General features: G+C 42.7%; 1 protein-coding gene across 2 annotated transcripts in view; it reads right to left on the bottom strand.

Moving 5' to 3' along the window:
• LOC119649051 (SCY1-like protein 2) overlaps positions 1-17,531 on the bottom strand; it is a 211,623-nt gene extending 194,092 nt beyond the window's left edge. The window contains exon 1 of one of the 2 annotated variants that reach the window (XM_038051029.1): positions 17,209-17,531. In XM_038051029.1, the coding sequence (XP_037906957.1) occupies positions 17,209-17,379 (171 nt within the window). In that variant the 5' untranslated portion in view covers positions 17,380-17,531. The remainder of the gene's footprint in view (positions 1-17,208) is intronic. The other variant, XM_038051030.1, reaches the window with a different exon arrangement.
• Positions 17,532-19,996: the final 2,465 nt, after the last annotated feature.

The raw sequence follows: 19,996 nt of genomic DNA, 5'->3' as shown, positions 1-19,996 counted from the left end.
GTCTACGAGATACTAATCTTCGGAGATAATCCGATTAAAAGGTTGAAAAGCAATATCAAGGACAATATTATCAACCGTAGTTCCCGCATATTCCGGTTTACGAAATTCTCTTCTCATTTGTCCAAGCGGTGCGATGTCAAATCCGATGTCATATAATACTTTCTTAAAGTCTTGCCCTATTGGGTGACATTAGTCAGGTCATGATTATTGAGCCGGATTTTATCCACAACCGGACGGTCATGGTATCGCTCATAGATTTCGTCATTGTGTAGGTTACGGAATCGTCCATCCTCATGTAGGGGGCCAAAAATTCTTCGGAGGATTCTTCTCTCGAACGCGGCCAAGAGTTCGCAATTTTTCTTGCTAAGAACCCAAGTTTCCGAGGAATACATGAGGACTGGCAAGATCATAGTCTTGTACAGTAAGAGCTTTGACCCTATGGTGAGACGTTTCGAGCGGAACAGTCTTTGTAAGCTGAAATAGGCTCTGTTGGCTGACAACAACCGGGCGCGGATTTCATCATCGTAGTTGTTATCGGTTGTGATTTTCGACCCCAGATAGGAGAAATTGTCAACGGTCTCAAAGTTGTATTCTCCTATCCTTATTCTTCTTCGTGTTTGTGTTTGACCAGTGCGGTTTGATGTTGTTGGTTGATTCGTCTTCGGTGCTGATGTTGCCACCATATATTTTGTCTTGCCTTCATTGATGTGCAGCCCAAGATCTCGCGCCGCCTGCTCGATCTGGATGAAGGCAGTTTGTACGTCTCGGGTGGTTCTTTCCATGATGTCGATATCGTCAGCATAGGCCAGTAGTTGGGTGGACTTGAAGAGAATCGTACCTCTTGCATTCACCTCAGCATCACGGATCACCTTCTCGAGGGCCAGGTTAAAGAGGACGCATGATAGGGCATCCCCTTGTCGTAGACCGTTGTTGATATCGAATGGTCTTGAGAGTGATCCTGCTGCTTTTATCTGGCCTCGCACATTGGTCAGGGTCAGCCTAGTCAGTCTTATTAATTTCGTCGGGATACCGAATTCTCTCATGGCCGTGTACAGTTTTACCCTGGCTATGCTATCATAGGCGGCTTTAAAGTCGATGAACAGATGGCGCAACTGTTGTCCATATTCCAACAGTTTTTCCATCGCCTGCCGCAGAGAGAAAATCTGATCTGTCGCTGATTTGCCTGGAGTGAAGTCTCTTTGGTATGGGCCAATGATGTTCTGGGCGTATGGGGCTATCCGGCCTAGCAAGATAGTGGAGAATATCTTATAGATGGTACTCAGCAACGTGATACCTCTATAATTGCTGCACTGTGTGATATCTCCCTTTTTATGTATGAGACAGATAATGCCTCGTTGCCAATCGTCAGGCATTGATTCGCTGTCCCATACCTTGAGCACAAGTTGATGAACCACTTGGTGTAACTGGTCGCTTCCATATTTAACCAATTCGGCTGTAATTCCATCGGCTCCTGGCGACTTATGATTTTTTAGCCGATGAATTGCACGGACTGTTTCTCCTAAACTTGGTGGTGACAGTATTTGTCCGTCGTCTTCAGTTGGCGGGACCTCCAACTCGCCGATGTTCTGGTTGTTCAGTAGCTCATCAAAGTACTCAACCCATCGCTCTAATATGCCCATTCTGTCGGAAATCAGATTTCCCTCTTTGTCTCGGCAGGATGAGCATCGAGGTGTATAAGGCTTCATCCTGCTGACTTGTTGGTAAAACTTCCGCGCCTGGTGCGGTTGCTCCCTGTACTTTTCTAGTTCACAGACTTGTTGGTTCTCCCAGGCTTCCTTTTTCCGTCTGTGAAGTCGCTTCTCCGCTCGACGGAGTTCGTGATAAGTCTCTGCGCGTGCCCGCGTTCTTTGAGAATGCAACATTACTCGGTATGCGGCATTCTTCCGTTCCGTTGCTAGCTTACATTCATCGTCAAACCAGCCGTTCCGACTCCTTTTGCGGCTGGGGCCAAGTATGTTTGTGGCCGTATCCATGATAACGTTCTTCAGGTGGTTGTGAAGATCATTTGTTGATGCTTCATCTCCAGTCCTCTGTTGACTGCGGTTATTGCGGCATCCATTTCCCTCTTATAGGTGTCGCGGAGGGTTGTGTTGTGGATGGCTTCAGTGTTCACTCTCACCTGATTGTCAGAGGGGATTCTAGGTGGTATTGTTATTCGAGCTCGGAGCACCATGCCAACGAGAAAGTGGTCCGAGTCTATATTGGCCCCCCTATATGTTCTGACATTCATCAAGGCTGAGAGGTGGCGGCGTTCGATCAGCACGTGGTCAATTTGGTTGAAAGTGGTCCCGTCTGGAGAGGCCCACGTATGTTTGTGGACCGCTTTCCGCGCAAACCAGGTACTTCCAACAACCATTTCGTGTGACCCTGCTAATTGAATAGTCCGCAGTCCGTTATCATTTGTTTTTTCGTGTAAGCTATGTGAGCCAACGTATCGCCTGAATACGGGCTCCTTCCTTACTTGGCTGTTAAAATCCCCAAGTATGATTTTGATGTCATATCTGGGGCAGGCTTCGAGGGTTCGTTCTACTGCCTCGTAGAAGGTATCCTTCTCCGACTCTGCAGCCTCCTCTGTAGGGGCGTGAACGTTTATGAGGCTTATATTTCTAAACTTGCCTCGCAATCGCAGAGTGCATAGCCGTTCGCTTATGTTTTCAAAGCCGATAACAGCAGGTTTCATTTTTTGGCTGACTAAGAAACCTACTCCGAGCACATGGTTTACTGGATGACCGCTATAATATATGGTGTAGTGGCTCTTCTCCAGGAAACCAGTCCCTGTCCATCGCATCTCTTGCAACGCTGTTATAATAGCCCTATATTGGGACAGGGTATCTGCTAGCTGCTCATCAGCTTCATCTCTGTACAGGGAGCGCACGTTCCATGAGAAAATGCGCAAATCGTTGTTCCTTTGTCGTTGCCGGGTCCGTCGTTTTAAAATCCGTCCTGTCCGAGGCTCCTGTTGTGGCTTCGTAACAAGTTGTTTTCCGTGTAGGGTTGTCAGCCCTACCCAACCCCCAACCTGGAGGACTAGTTGGTACAATTTGTCCCGTTTTAGGCGCGGAAGACTCGCCTTCATCCTTCTCCGTCTGCAGCTTTTCGTCAAGAAAGAGCTCCCAGCGGTCACCACGTGGAGGTGGAGATAGGGTTTGGTAGTAGAGCTGTTGGTGTTGGTTCAGCAGGCATTTCCCAGGTGAATGAATGATGAAGGAATATGTTGTATTTGTAGTTATATATGGATAGAATTACCTAAATTACTTTTACCAAAAAAAGAAAAAACATTAAATCATTAACTTAATTATCTATTAATTACCGCGGCAAGTCTTATTAATTTTGAGGGGCAATTACCGGAATCTGTATTTAATAACCGCGTCGCGTCTTCTCTCAGAATTTCTAGACTTTCCCAAGGGTCCAAGGTTGTCGTTCCGTTTGTATGCCTCAAGAGCTCAAGGTTATCGCGTTGAATGATATGGGCTTCTTCGACTATGTGCGCTGCCACTGATGACCTTATGGACGATTTTTGTTTCCGAACACAATTGACCGCTTCCCTAATGTGCTCATCAAATCTCGTCGTTATCAGGCGTTTCGTTTGTCCTATGTATATTTTATTGCAGTCGCTGCACGTTATTCGGTAAATACCACTTTTTTCGTTCGCTCCCAAAGGATCCTTAACGCTTCCCAGTAAACTCCGCAAGGTGGATGATCGACTCGAACCTACGATTTCCAGTTGGTACTTTTTTGCCCAATTCCTGATGTTGTTAAATAGGTGGGAGTATGGGATACTTATTCGTCTGGTGGTTGCCTCCTTCTGCTGCGAAAATAGCGTTGTATAGGCATGCCTATTGTGTTGCTTGACTTTCCTTCCAATCAATTTCTCAATGGTCTGAGAATTATACCCATTCTTAATAGCGGTGTCAATAATGTACTGTCGTTCTTTATTGAAACCGTATTTTGAAAGAGGGTATGTGATCAGTCGGTGAATCATGCAATTATAGGCAGCCATTTTTTGGGAAAATGTGTGATGTGAAGTTACCGGTATCGTTCTCTGCGTTGCCGTAGGCTTACGGTATATCTCGAACTTAAGCTTTCCGTTAGAGTTGACGACATTTAGATCCAGGAAAGGTAGAACCCCATCCTTTTCTACCTCTAGTGTAAACTCGATTTTATTATGAATCTTGTTTATAGAGGAGATGATCATGTCTATGTCGTCCCTTCTAACGACCGCAAATACGTCGTCTACATACCTAAACCAAACTTTAGGCATTATTCCCCTCGATTCAATTTCTTCTTCGATTGATGACATGAACCATTCAGTGAGTAATGGCGAGAGAGGGTTCCCTATCGCTACTCCCGAAGTAGTTTTGTAGAATCTGTTCCGAAATGTAAAATAGTTTTCGTTCATGCAGAGCCTGGCAAGGTTAGCATAGATACGAACTTTTCTTCTCCATTCCGGGCCAGATCCAAACTGGTTCAGCCATCTCTCAAGTTCGAAAATTGACTCTTTTACTGGTGTGTTGGGAAACAATGCCTTTACATCAAACGACACCATCACCTCGTCATCACCCATCCTCTCAATGCGTTGCAGCTTCTCTATTAATTCATGGGAGTTAGCAACTGAGTACTTACTATTCGTCGTCCCCAGGTTCTGGCACTCATTAATCAACCACTTGGCTATGTTCTACGTCGGTGAGTTGGAGTCCGCAATAATTTCCCGCATCTCATCTCCTTCCTTGTGGATCTTCGGCTGAAATCTGATTCTTGGAAGCGCAGGATTAGGCATTCGGAGTCACCCAGTATTTGGGAATACCACACTAGCTTCCTTTAATGCTCGATCAACCCTTTTAATGGATTCAGGCAGTGGATTGTTCCTCAGTTCGAAGAAGTTTCCACTCTCCAATTTTCGAAAAACAGCCTGGTCATACTTAGTTTTTTCCATGACGACGACGTTGTTATTCCGAATGATTTTTGTTAAACCCGAACGAATTTCATCCTTGGTTTCGTTATCCAAGAATTTTATACCCGCCTCGATATTAACCACGGTTTCGTCGACAACCTTGGTTGGTGGTACCGCGAACGCAAGACCGTTGCTTAACAATTTAATTTCGTTATCAGTCAGTTCAATATTCGTTTTATTTATTACAAAGTTATCGATATGCGCGACGTTATTAGTATTTACCTGCGGACTCGATTGGCTTTTTAGGGTGGCGAATTTTTTATTTAGAACGCGGCGTCTCTTTATAATTTGTAGTTTTGTAGGTGTAGTTTCGCGGTTAGTTGCTCAATTGGCAGACCCGATTCTGCGGCTTCTTTTACCATTTTGAGGTGTGTGCTGTATGCCCGTAATGTGATGCTATTCTGTTTCGCGTACAGAGAATTAAGAGTTGTCGTAACGTGTTGCAGTTCTAACTTCAGGACTAGTTGCTTATTATCGCGACCCGATTTCAACTTAATGCGGTGGGACTTCGGTATTACGCGGGATTTGATGCATTTCTTTAAAAATCGGATATTCTCGTTGTTTCTCGCAATTATTTTCTTCAGCCTCAACAATTTGTTGAATTCAGACTTCTGGTTGGGTACCATTTCTAAAATGTTTGTTATTACCAGTGGTATTTACTTTAAGTACCTATGTATTTGTGCACGAGGTAAAGTGGAAATGCGTGAGAATGCGTTAGACCAATTTCAATGGGCAACGTTCCTTTATTTAGAATTAGCACAATATTGATGTCTTTGGTATGTATGTACATATAGTACCTTCCCGTATCCCGCCTTGTTAAATATAGGTAACCAAAAAATTAATACGATTTCCAACTCACTATCCGCATGTAAATTAAGTTAGATATTCCGACTTTGTACATGAGAATGTATGTGTATATCGCTCACAATACATGAAATTTTTAAAAACTTACCCAGTTTCCACCGAAACTGAGGTACTCTAATTATTTTCGCAAGATGTTCAAAACGTAAAACTCCAAAGTCAGCTGATTTTTCTAAGTTTTCCCTGCGATCGAACTTCATTAAAAAGTTTTACCCATTTTATCTTTACTGCGAATTTCCGGAGGACAGAAGCTAACATTAACTTACTCGCATAACTTACGGAAACACTTCTCCGAATATTGCACAAGCTCTTGAAGGCGTCCATCCGGAACAAATTAGTTCCATACCTGGCTTCCTGTGTATCTGGGTTTCTCTCCTCTGTTCAGAAATAATATCCAACTTTTGAAACTACAAAAGTTGCACAGGAGCTAGACAAAAGTTTCATGTTCTAAGCTATTTTATTATTTATCAGAATGACATTGTATTGTAGCTTACAATGAAATCGACCATTAAATAGACAGTATTCGGTCCGATAAACACATGCTTCTTTGTTTGAATAACCCTCTTAGATGCGCATACATATGTATGTCCAGATATGTAGCAGGAAACTGTTGTTGAAATTGCAAACTTCTGTATTTCATTCTGCAAAAGTATCTACTTAGATACTTGGAGCCAGCTTAAAAAATATGACTTGGAATTACTTTCTTCGATACATTCCTGGGACATGCAAAATTGTCTTCCAGGAGTGAAACTTTGAAATTTTCACATAGTTGATTTCGCACATGGCCTAACGACATAAATTTCGAATGGACTTAAACCAACAACTCATTCCGTGAAATATAAGAGTTATTTTCAATGTAAACTGTGGATAAGCTCGCCATCACATTTGCCACGACTCCAATTGCCACCTCCCTTCGGGCAGCCTCACGGGGATTAAGGGTATACATTCTGTCTTAATGAACTCGGAATAGTCATGTCAGGGCAATAACACTAATTCTCTATGGCGTTCAAAGCGAAGACAGCAGCAACCAGACGGGGCCCCACACAGAAGTGTTAAAGTTAATGATATGTTTGCAATGTTTTCGGAATGAAGAAAAATTACATGTAATTAGTTACTTATGAAGTGAAGTTAATTACTTCAATCAATTGTATGTCTAATTTGAAAAAAAGGTGGGGATTATACTCGATTAGATAATATTAGGCGTCTGCAGACAAAGAGAACGTTAACAACGATATGGTAAAAATCTATATATGTAGGTGAAGCACTTAAATTAGGAAAGAGCCCTTGAATTATTCTGTATTTCTTAGGCTGGACTGAAATCTTGTCTGTCGTAGACGTACTTCCATTTCTTAACACCATTACTTCTTATATACTCGTAATTACAACATAAAGTTTATACGAAAGTCAGTCTTTTAAGCAATTGTTACCAGACAACAACGAGGAAGAAGGATGAGTTCTCCCCTGATTTTTACTGAGTTAGTACCTTCTGGTTGTTTGGGTGGAATTCCCACTAAAATTTCAAGATCTGGAAACCACTTAACTTTATAACAAATTACCAAAGTTCCCAGTAGAAATTTTTCAACAAGCGCGGAAACCAGAAGCTTGGCACTATACTGTGAAGAATTATATGGATTATTTTGAGAAATTTGGGTTTTCATTTGTACAGAATTCATAGTAGATAAGTGAGACTATTCAATTTGATGTGATACAAACATTCTATATATATGTACATAAGTCGCAGGCTGCAATAAATTTACGCGGAGTAAACAGTTTCGACCTACAATAAAATTGTTAACAATAATAGGATTTCGATCAAATTTTCTAGTATGATGCTGATCTTGTGATTTGTATTACTGCACTTCGAATTTTTAGCATGAATTAAAGGGAAATTTCAGTAAATTGCCAAAATATAACAATATATACTGTTCTTTACTTTATTTGAACATGCATCTGTATTTTCTTATTCTTCTTCAGCCTTTGTCCCATGCAGAAGCGGGGTCGGCTCGTTTTGATCAGTTGACCATTGTGCTCTTTCAAAGACTTGATCTGGATGTTAGCGAGATTTACATGAAGAAACCATCGAAGACGCTTCTCTCTCAATTTTTCCTATGATTGGTGCAACCTCATATCGATCGCGGACATCCTCGTTTCGAATGTAATCATAGCATATTATGCCACTGGTCCAATGTAACGTATTCGTCTCCTTTATCGCGAAGAGCCGTTCATTGTCTATTATAGTCGGCCAACATTGAGAATCATAGATGGTGACAGTGTCCTGTTTCAATAAGATCGCTAATCAAAAACTCTATTCTATTTAGATTCAATTTAAGATCGTCTCCAATTATTTCACTTTTGGTTAAGTTCCCCGAAATCACCTTTTCTTTGAAACGATAGGAAATCATCATCTGCATAAAGTAGTGTATAGGGCGCTGGACGTTGGATGTCCCGTGCGTAAGTCGCTATAACAAGAACAGTTGTGAGCAGTTGTAAAGAATACATTCAAAACTCTCCATCTTATGAGAAGTTAACCGAATCCTGTGTGCATTAGGGTCGACTTTTGACAAGTCGATACAGATCTCTCGCGCTGTCCCAGGTGTTCAGTTGCCCTAAAGATCATTTTAGTAGACTGCTCGGGTAAGGGCGATCGCCTTTTTTACCTCCAGGTTGGCATTTTTTTGAATTCACCAATTGACGAGCGTTTTCTCGCCGAAAAATTTTTGGTAGAGGCATTTCTTTTCACAGACTTTCATCTAGATGTCGCCATTGCAAAGCCAAGTATCTCAGCATGGTGAACCCGAAAGTTTCATAGGTCGCTTTGTGGAACGTGTTTTTAACTTGGCTCGACGATTTTTCGATATTCCCAATTGTTAGTAATCGCGTAAGTGAGACAATTCCCCAATTTTCCTCATAAAATCGCTGACATTAACTTCGTGGCGGGCCAGTGCGCTCACGCTGTTTTATCGGTGGCTTGATTCATAAGACAGCAATAAGGTGCGATGGTCCCTTAGAGAAAGGCTTTGCACTCAGTGGCGGTAATAAAATACTGTCGTCTTATGAGGTTATAGTCGGTTTGCTTTTTGCTATTCCCACTATAAAATGTAGGAAGATGAGGAAATCTTTCGATAAACCATGTATTCAGAAGTACGAAGTGATGAGAGCGCGTACTTGCCACCCTTATTGCATGTTCCAAGCCCTTTTCCCTCATGGCACCTCTTGCTGGCGGCCTTTTCACCCACATGACTATTTAAACCACCCGCAACAACGACATAATCATCAGCAGACACGTTACAAGGCTTTATGTCGAGAAGTTACCAGAAAGCACCTTTTTCGGCATCAAGTCGACTTGCTTCTGGTGCCTGTGAAGAAATCAATCGTGTAATCAGCTGATATAATAGTGAGTTTCATTAGCCAGTCATCAAATTCAAATCTTCAACGGCATCACAGAAAACCCTCGGAGATGGCGATGCCAACACCATTTTGAGTGTGTGTGCTACCAAAATAGAGAAAATTATTATTTTTACCGCTTTCGCGTTCTATATCGCAGATCGCAGCTGTTGGCACCAGACCATCGTATTTCTTGGAAAGCGCAAATATCAATGTAACTCTTCCGAATGGTTCTTGCAAATTCCTCGGTTTTTCCAGTGAGGCTGCCGATATTTACGGTGCAGACACATGCGATTTACTAGGATTAATTTACTTACCTCCTGATGCTATCCATGTGTCAAGAACCCTTGTCTATTTCTCGACAGAACCGGGGCGCATCCATTTTTCCGAGGCTCACGACTCAACACGATCATTTTTTTTAACGACGTTTGATGCATTTGCTTGGTGTGCCTGTCGCCGGACCTATCACCAAGAGAGATCATTGTCTCCTACGGAGCGAACCATGGTTCCAAAGGGAATATTATCACAGTTGAGGTACCCCAAGGCTCAGTAATTGATCCACTGCTCTAGATCGTAATGCATAATGGTGTTCATACTATATGCATACTTCGCTTCGAAGAAGAAGCCACGATTATCGGCGTAGGATGCGCAGGTCAACTCAATGGAGTCAATAAAAATACTGCAGTGAAACAGCTGCTTCAACGTTGCAGATGGAGAACATGAAAGCGATCATGACCACGAACCGTAGGGATCAGGACAGTATCAAAGGGGACATTAGACTCACAGTCACTTCTAGTTTTCAAGCCACAACCGGGGATTATTGAAAGATGTTATGATGCAATCCATAATACTGGATATAACCACATAGATAAAAATTCTTACAAAATTCCATAAACTATGAATTCAGCAGCTAATCCAAACCTGCTGGTACATAAAAGTAGTGAAAAGTAGTGCGAATACTTCCATACGAGCGTTACCAACTAAAATAGGATGAGAAGTAAATTATACTGGCTTGTTGCTGCGTGCTATGTGCTCAAATTCAACTTTCAACAAACTTAGGAGAACTTGTTGGCGTTTTGGAAAATGAATTTGAAATTTTAGAAACTATAGATAAAGTTGCGAATATAATTGTTGTTTGTTCATCAAGAGTAAAAAGTACCCGATAATAAGTGGAGACCTCAACGCCAGACACCAGTCTTGGTTTGATGCATGGGCGAGCCATAATGGGAAAAGACTTCACCGTTCTCTAACAAACGCCCATCTAAGCGTAAACTTGTCCTACTTTAGCCCAGCTCTTACCAACATCCATAAAGGTTATCACTTCATCATTAGCAGTAATATTACTGTTAATCCCCATGCTAATACATATCGTTTCCTGGAAACCGTCTCCGGCATTAGTGACCACGATGCTGTAATCTTCAATATTAAACTTTTTGAGATAGCCATTCGTCCCGTTCCAAATTCAGTTTCGGATTACCAGAAGGCGAACCGAAAGCTCATTAACCGGATCCCTAAGTCCAGACTTGATATACTACTGCTCCTATCCAACAGCATGGTATCTAACGACACCATTAACTGGACAATTCGCAGGGTACGGAAGTAAATCAGCGAGTATGTAATGAACTGATTCCAATTCTTCTGCTCAACTACCACAACCTCATCTCTTTCCTCAATGGTATCCTCGATGATATCGAATTTAAAAACACTCCTCGGCGGAGCCTATTTAGAAAGAGATATTCTTTGCAGTCCTTTCACCTCAGTGAAGACAAAAAGAAAAACTTGTCCTCGCCTGGGTAGCACAACCCAACAAACCCCAATCCTACCCCAAACCATCTCCCTACCTGAAAAGGCTAACAGCCCAGCAAGGCACTTACTGCAAGCACATTATTGTACATGGCACATCCGAGGTCAACGAATCAATTTCCCGACTTCAGTCGATCCCATCTTTCGACCGGACACTACACAAAACTTCTTCACCCATCTCCTCAATCGCTCGGATCACCGGGTAAACAACCTATCCATCCATTTTGTCACACTGAACATGGTCGCGGCGTCGATCGTGGCGTCGAAAAACAAGAAATCGGTAGATCCTAGCAAAATCACATTCTTAGTCCAACAAAATGTGTTCCAACCATTTCCACCTTCCTTGCCTCATTTATCAACCGCTGCCTCCTCAACGCCCATTTTACCACTGATTGGAAGAGTGCTCGTATAACTCCCATCCGAAAAAAGACCTATCTCCATCGTTTCCTCCACGCCAAGATCTTCAAGCGGACCATTAAGTCCATTATCGATGAATACTCTGACTCCAGTTGAACACTTCCCGACTTCCAGTTAGCAAACCAACCTAACCACTCAGTGGAGCACATGCTTCTTGCCGTTAAAATAGACCTTCTTCTCGGTATTGACCAGAAGACCCCAACCATAGCCTTCCTTTGCATGGCTATACGGTCTCGCTTTTAAACTTTCTGAAATTCTCGAATTCCATCCGCCCCCCTGCAAGCTAATCCTTAGCTTTTTAGATAGGCGGAAATCCCAATTCAATATCCAGCAACATCTTTCATTCCCATACATATGTCCAGCAACCATTTCCCAAAGTTAAGTTCTTTCAGCCACCCTATTTTCCTGTACATCGCTGACCTACCTAAACCGAGTCCTGTCCCTAATCCCACTAAAATCCTACAAACCTAATAACCTGATCCTTTGCAAATCTACTAATCATATTTGTCTCGGTGAAGTCCGTCTGAATTTGGACGAGGTTCATAGATGCTTTACCCATTGGAAATTATCCATTAGTCCCCAAAAGTGTGAAACGATTTTGTCTCGCGACAACAAAAATAAGAAGAGACATTACCGTTCTTTCCCTCAAAATCTATGACATGCCCATTCTCACTGTGATTAAATCACCTATCTAGGAGTGACCATGAGCTACCGTCTTTTTCATCTATCCCATATTTCGAAGGCACTTTTTCTTGGGTATGGTAGGTAAATGCATTTACGCACACAGTGTTGGACTCTCAGTTCGGTACGTTGTCGGTCTACCAACTAAACACCTCCCATCGTCAAAGAGCTAACCCCGAACAGTTTGTCACATTACTTCGAGTTAGTCTCTGGACTCTCCCGCCTTGCGGAGCCTTCAAATCAGGGAATTCCTTTCACCAACGAAAGGGGACAGGGGGAATAGAACTGTCAGTTCAAGGAACCCCCTGCCACTAGGCTCCTCCACTGGTCGAGCTCTATCTTCTTAGTAACTAGAATGACCCGAACGTAATGGGCAACACGGTTCCACCTGTCAGCACTCCTTAGCATACCTTCGACAATATTGTCTAGAGAGAGATCCCCTGTATTTGAATAAAGCTGCTGACGAACCGATCCCACCTTCCACAAGAAAAAAAGTGCGATGGACGTCGTCCACAACTCTATTGCAAAACACACAATCTGGAGATCGCGCCCTTCCAATCTTGTGCAGATAAGACTGAAAACCTCCATGCCCACTTAAAAGGAAAGGAAATAATCAGTCTCACCATGCTTCCTATTCAGTCACGCACCTAAGTTGCCGATGAGCCGCGCAGTCCATCTGCCTCTAGTTTTATTTTGCCAAGAGAGCTGCCACTCGTCTAGGGTGCGTTGCCGTTCTTCACGAGCAAAAACCTCCCTTGGCTCACCTCCCGTGCGAGTCACATATCAGTCTAGGTATAATGAAATACTAGCAAATGCAATGCAACACCTTGCACATGCAGCTGAGTAAGCAGCTTGCAATTTGACCCTTTATAAAAATTCCAGAATATGGCAAAAATGCAGACGACAGGTCAGCACTTTATTTTGAATAAATTAGCGACTGATATGTGGTTTCTCGCAGTCCGTTCTCGATACCATTAGCTGTAATGCTGTCCGTGGAGTTTTGAAATCATTTTATTAATAAATTGTGTAAAGTACAAAGTGTTTGTTTTCTTAATTGTGGATTATCACAAGTGAAATTTGGACAACTTCTTTTTTTTCGCGAGTCGTAAGGCCACAACGAAACTTGCGCTTGTGTATGGCTTGACGCTCCTTAGCAAGAAGGGCAACGGGGATCACTCGCGCGATCACCATCACGATCGGTTCAGAGACAGTGCGGCACGCAGACGCCACTCGCAAAGTTCCCCGTCGGTCTACTTGCGCGAGACGCCAAGAGCGTCAGCCTATACCTCTGCGCCATAGAGCAAGAGAGACTGCGTTGAACTCAGCAGTAGACGTCGCCTGCTAGGCGTAGGACCCCCAATCTTAGCCATCAGCCTACTTAACGCCGAAACTCGAGTTGCAGCCTTGTTCGCTGCTGCTTTGATTTGCTCAAAAAAACTCATCTTTGAGTCAAGAGTCAGCCCAAGGTACTTTACCGCTGATTTTGACTCGATTATCGACTCGCCGAACGATATAGGACGCAGGATCAAAATTCTCTTTTTAGTCAGGATGACTACTTCGGTTTTCTCCAGTGCAAGGTTGAAACCATGAGCAGTCATCTATCCGCTTAGTCGTCACATCAGTACACCGAGTCTGCCTTGCACCTGTTCGACAGAGCGTCCAGCAACAAACGCCGCGACATCATCTGCATAGCCGACCAGACCCGACTTTTTTGGCATGTCGAGTTTAAGTAGACTATCATAGGTAGCGTTTCAGAGGTCCGACCCTAGGATGGCTCCCCGTGCTACCTCCGACGCGAGCTCCATCCTCCTCTAACCCTCTAGTGTTTCATAGAGCAGGGAGCGCTTTCTCCAATAGTCCCTCAATATCCGTAAGAGTTAGTTTGGCACGTGGAAAGTATTGTCTAGTGTGCCTAAAATGTCTTTCCATCTTACAGAATTAAAGGCGTTTCTAACGTGAAGCGTTACGAGGAGCACCACCCGTCGAGTTTTTATTAAAGCTTCAATGAGTGGACGTATCTTTGTGCCTTTATCAATAAGTTAGTTTAGTCTTTGTCTTTAGACTACACCGTAGATTTAGTATAACTGTTAAGGTAGTCGCTAAGTTAGTTATAGTTTCAATGTAAGTTATAATATAAATCATGTTCCTTCCTAATTGTTGTTAATTAACATTTAACATTTAAAGCCAATGGACAAGTCTAGGTGACCGAATAAACGCCCCCGCGTTGACGAGAAAGTTAGTCACTACATATTTACTCCTTCTTTCCTTCCACAATTTCAGAGTATGATCCTCCTTCGTCCTACCCACCCAGCTTAAGATATGCTTCTCCTCAATATAAATTTCAATCGAATACACTTAGCCAAACCATGTTTACGAAATCATTTCCAGCTACGCAATCTATTCAGTTATGGAAAATTGAGCTAAGTTTAGGCTTTGTAGGTGGACGATTGATGGTGACGGGGAAGGTATATTGACATACGATGCGAATAAGGAATAATCACTTATATAACTTCAGAATCATTAATGGTTAATGGACTGAATATTTGTAACGAACGGGCGATTCGTGAAACGTGACTGACTCAATCATTTCAATGAAGTAGTGAGAAGAAGAATATGCAGGATACTAAATTTCGAATTGGAATGTGATGGAGAAGAATGAAGAAGTTCTTTAATGAAATTCTCCACTAATCCACATCCATTCAATCAGCATCTCTGAATAATTTGTAACAACAAACTATGTATATCGTAACGACATATTAGATGATGTGATAAACAATGTTTCTGTTCTTTCGACAATATACTCGTAAAGTAGAACTAAAGATAATTAACAATAGAATTATTTAGCACTTAATTATATGCAACATGAAATTAAATTAATATTAATTGCCGCAATAGCCAATCTCGAAGACAGAAAACTCTTTATTCTTTTCTAAAGAAAGAGTGAAGAGTGCCGGTGGTGTCATCTGTCCGCTCATATTCGCAAAATTCGAAATAAATTTCGAATGCCGCGAATCCTGCCGCACCACATCACTCCGCCCCCAGATGAAACCTAGGGGTTTCAGCGACTGAATCCGGAACTGTGTTCCTCATCAGTTCTTGAAGCGAACGCACCGTTGTTTTGGGGTGTACATGGGCTTCAACCTGGACAGGAAGACCGCCTTTTTGTGTCCATCGATCTCGGGCTGGAAGAAATGTTCTCCCCGCTCGAGAACGTGGTACGGGCCTTCATAAGGAGGCTGCAGCGGCTTCCGGAGGGCATCCGTCCTAACCAGGACGTACGTACACGTGTCCAGTTCCCTGGGCGCACAGACGGGTGCGGACGAGTGTTGGGTGGGAGGAGTGGCCTTGATGCGTCGGAGATTGTCTCCCAGCAGACGCATCAACCCCGACTCTGTGAGACCCGATCTCTTGTCGAAGACCGGATCACTTGGGAGTCTCCGGTTCTCCCCGTATACCAGCCCCGCGGGGCTGGCAGTAAATTCCTCTCGGCGAGTTGTACGTAGGCCGAGTAGGACGAGAGGCAAGACTTGGGTCCAGGACGAATCGTCGCGTGCCATCATGACGGCTTTCAGCGTCCGGTGCATTCCATTGAATTGCGAGTGGTATGCAGTAGTCCGCTGGCGTTTTAACCCCAGGAGTTTTCCTAACTCCGAGAAAAGGGTGGACTGAAATTGCATTCCCTGGTCAGTGATGACCACTGCAGGGACGCCAAAGCAAAGTATCCACTCTCGACAGAGGGCTTCGGCACAAGATTGCGTCGTAATGTCCTTCGGAGATATTGCTTCAGGCCACCGCGTAAACCTGTCGATGATTGTGAGGCAATACCTGTAACCGTGCGAGTCTCGCAAAGACACTACTATGTCGAGGTGTATTGTGTGGAACCGCTTGGTTGTGCGGGGAAATGAGCCCACTTCTTTCCTTACATGCCTGGTGATTTTACATTTTTGACATGCGATGCACTCTCTAGTCCAGGAATTGACATCCTTGTTCATGAAGAGCCAGAAGTATTTATCAGTGACTAACCAATTTGTTGACCTGATGCTTGGATGCGCTAAGTCAAGAACCGCGTGGAGCACTTCCTTGCGAAAGGTGGCCGGAATGTATGGCCGAGGTCCCTTTTCCGAGATTTCGCAGCAGAGAGTGAGGTTCGAGCCGAAGATGGGCAACTCCCGAAATTTGTATTTGAGGTTGGATTTGAGGCTCTGAAATGCGGCATCATCTTTCCTGCGCCTTGGCAATAGCCGAGAAGTCGAGTGAGGCGGGGATGTTAACCTCGGAGATACGAGACAAAGCGTCAGCAACTATGTTGTCCTCGCCGGACACGTGCTGTATATCGGACGTAAACTGGCTTATAAAGCTCAGGTGTCGAAGCTGACGAGGGGACGTTTTGTCGGGCTTTTGTTTCAAAGCATATATGAGAGGCTTATGGTCCGTGAACACTGTAAACGGCTAACCTTCAAGGGAGAAGCGGAAGTATTTGATGCTCAAATACGTGGCGAGCAGTTCACGATCGTTGGTACTGTAGTTCCGCTGAGTGGGGTTCAAATGCCTAGAGAAGAAGCTCAACGGCTGCCAGACGTGATTCACCTTTTGGTGAAGAGCGGCACCTACTGCTGTGTCAGAGGCATCAACAAAAACGGCTAGAGGTGCATCTTGCAGAGGAAATGCCAAGAGTGTAGCTTCAGTCAGTTGCTGTCGGGATTCATGGAACGCGCGGACAGCCTCTTCAGACCACACGATCTCTCGTGTGTCCTCAGTTAATATAATTTAATATCATAAAAAGATAAAGTATTTAGCCCTTAAAGTCATAATGAACCTTAGTTTGAATTATATATTTATCCAAAACTGCTGATTTTTTAACAATCTTCTGCATAAAAAACTGCAAATAACTTTAAATTAACGATGACTTCCCTGAGGTCAGCAAAAAAGTCTATGGAATGGGAACCTAATTTCAAAGCACGTGCCCACTTCTAATATGGAAGGAAGGCGAAAGGATATTTCAACTTATGCAAAATTGTTTGTGACATTCTGGCTAATCATTTCTCTCAGCGCAAAGGGTATCTCTGAAATTAATTTAAAATGTGACTTACCTTCCCATCGCTTTTCTTGTAGGCATCATGAATTTTCCAAACTAATTCCGGTCCAGCACATGCTGTCTGCTTTCCGATTTCAAAATATTGTGTTATCGGATTGCTATCAATTGGATTTTGTGGACCGGTTGCTCCACTTTTGAATTTGGAAAACATCGTTGCTGCGGGCATACCATCGATTATTTTCAAGAATACGCCCGACAAACTGACTCTTTGTTTATCTTCAATTTTTCCGAATTTTTCTTTAAACCTTGATCTAAAAGAACATTTTTAATGCTTATTAGCCTAGTTTCGATTTGGTCGTTTGTGTGCGCTTTGACAAAGTTTAGGTCCTCAAGTATTTGGAGATATCATTTTCTCTGCAAAAAAATAGAGAAAGATATTGATTAGATACTTGTATTTGCATATCAATCGTATACTAGAAGAGAGAGCGTAAGGCAAGTCAGCCGAGAAGGGTACGAAACCGTGCCCTAGGTTCGAATCGAATGGATAGTTGTTGATGTATATAGTGATTTACGATTAGTTTAATTACGAATTCAGGATGTTAATCTACAGATCAATAAATGAAAGCCTAAGAGTGTCGCCAGCCTCTCGATCTCGTTACTCCGGCTTGGAATCCCGGTCGTCGCGGATATTTGTGTGCATCTTTTTGCCGTCCCGCCTACAGCGATGAGACTGTATCGATGCCGTATACCGTCCACAGGGGCCAACAAGGCACACCAATAAAAGTGGCCAAATATTATTCTGACATGTCATATTAATTCGCAAAATTAAAATTTACCATGAAAGATATTAAATTTAATAGTTGAACAGGCTACAGCTACCGATATTTCGGGAACCAGTTGGTATTTTTGTTTTTTTTGGTTTAAGGAATTGAAAAGTGCTAAGTCCGCATCCATTTAATGTCGGACCGGAACAAATGGAGAGCAACTTCCTCCCACTCTTTATGGTCCTAAAAAAAATTGTCTACCTTCAGCCAAGTTTTGGTTCGAACTATGGGCGGATTTACGCTGAATATAATTCGAACCCATATTGTGTTTTACGAATTATAAAAGGGAGCGTACAACACCTGCAACCGCTTCGGTCACGTTGCTCCCAGGGCAGAAGTGAGGCAGCGTCTGATGATTTGCCCCTGCTCTGGTAAGAAACCGTAGCCGTCTTCGTCCCTCTTTTCAAAAACGTTCAAAGTTTCATACTGCGATGACAAAGGTAGTAAGTTGACTGTCGCTCTCTCGACCTGGTGGTTCAAATTAGAGTCATTTTTAAGGCTTTGTGTAAAACAAAACCTTATTAAAATTGGTTTACTGTCTGCCTGTCTGTCCGTCACATGCGTTTTTCTCGGAGACGGTTATAGCGATTGACACTAAATTTAGTGGAAAAGTGGAAACTGTGAACGCTCACGCATACAGTGAGTTACATCCTTTTACGTCGATTTTAAGGGGACGGGGGTCCCCATACATGCAAAAGGGAAGTGTAAATTTTTTTTCACCAAATATAGTCATGCGGGATATCAACTGAAAAGTCTCAGTTAGTACTTTCCGAGGCCGATCTTAGTTTTGACATTTATTGGAAAGGTGGGGAGTGCGGGGGGTCTCAGAAACTACTCAACCGAAACTACAAATCAGGAGGCTGCCGCTATATGGTGCCTAGGCTCCGAAATACTCAACATACTGATATCCTTTCAAATAAAGTTAATAATAGTATATTATCATAATTTTTAGTAATTGGCTGCAAAACTCCCCTTAAGTTCATCCTAGTACCACAAAATTTTACAATGATATAGACATAGTCATGAAGCATGATCTTACCAAGTTTGGTGCACTATTACGAACAAAGTTATAATATGTCAAAGTCATCACTTCTTTGCAAATTCAAGAGTAGGAATGTCAATATCACCCAAATATATACATAATTTATGCATATATTACGTGCTACATACTAATGGGACAAACGCACATTCAAATGTCTTTACATAAGAAACACACAAAACCTTTCATACCTGAAGCGTCCAGCTTCCGGTTTCCCGACTTGTTCTATTTGATTTGCAATTATTTCAATTTATCCTTGTTTGTTTGGTTGGAAATTAATTTTACAAACCAATCCTGGAGTGATTAGTCGTCAGCGAAAATTATTTGTATATATTTTTTTGTTTGACATTGTCGTTATATTCTACCATGATAAATTAGATGTATGCTTAAAAAGTATGGGATGGTGCCTGAGATTGCATGATGGCTAAGTAAACATCCGAGATGACTAAGGTCAACCATGAGGGTAGAGCTATCCCAAAGTGGCCAAATTGGCCATGAAGGTGAAATACAAACAAAGCGGGAATATCGGGGAAACCTGATGAAAAACACACGCGAAGCTAAATTTTGATATATGATAGAATACCGAGTCAGTCGCGGACATGGGGCCAGAAAATGTGTGACCCGTATCATTGCATCGCGAAGAAAGATCCACAACGGATCGCATTTAGAATAGACACTCTCTTATTGAGACTTGTTGATACTAACTTCTATTCAAAGAGTCCATTGGACAAGCATTTCTGAGAATATAGATCATCACGGCTCTTGTTGATCTGTAAGCCTTCATTGCAGTGGTGCATTATGTGCGGGAAATTAGGGTACAATTTATCGATTTTCTTGACAGCGAACCTTCGCTTTTGACTACCAATTTAACAACATTTTATCTGAATTTCAACGCGAATTTTCTCACAAGAACTCTTACCAGATTAAAAACTTTCGAATTAGATTTCCCGTATCAACAGTTTCACCCGTTCGCAGACAAT

This window comes from Hermetia illucens, chromosome 2 (genome assembly GCF_905115235.1).
Source record: "Hermetia illucens chromosome 2, iHerIll2.2.curated.20191125, whole genome shotgun sequence".
In the NCBI taxonomy this organism is placed as follows: Eukaryota; Metazoa; Arthropoda; class Insecta; order Diptera; family Stratiomyidae; genus Hermetia; species Hermetia illucens.
This window is presented reverse-complemented; position numbering and strand designations above follow the sequence as displayed.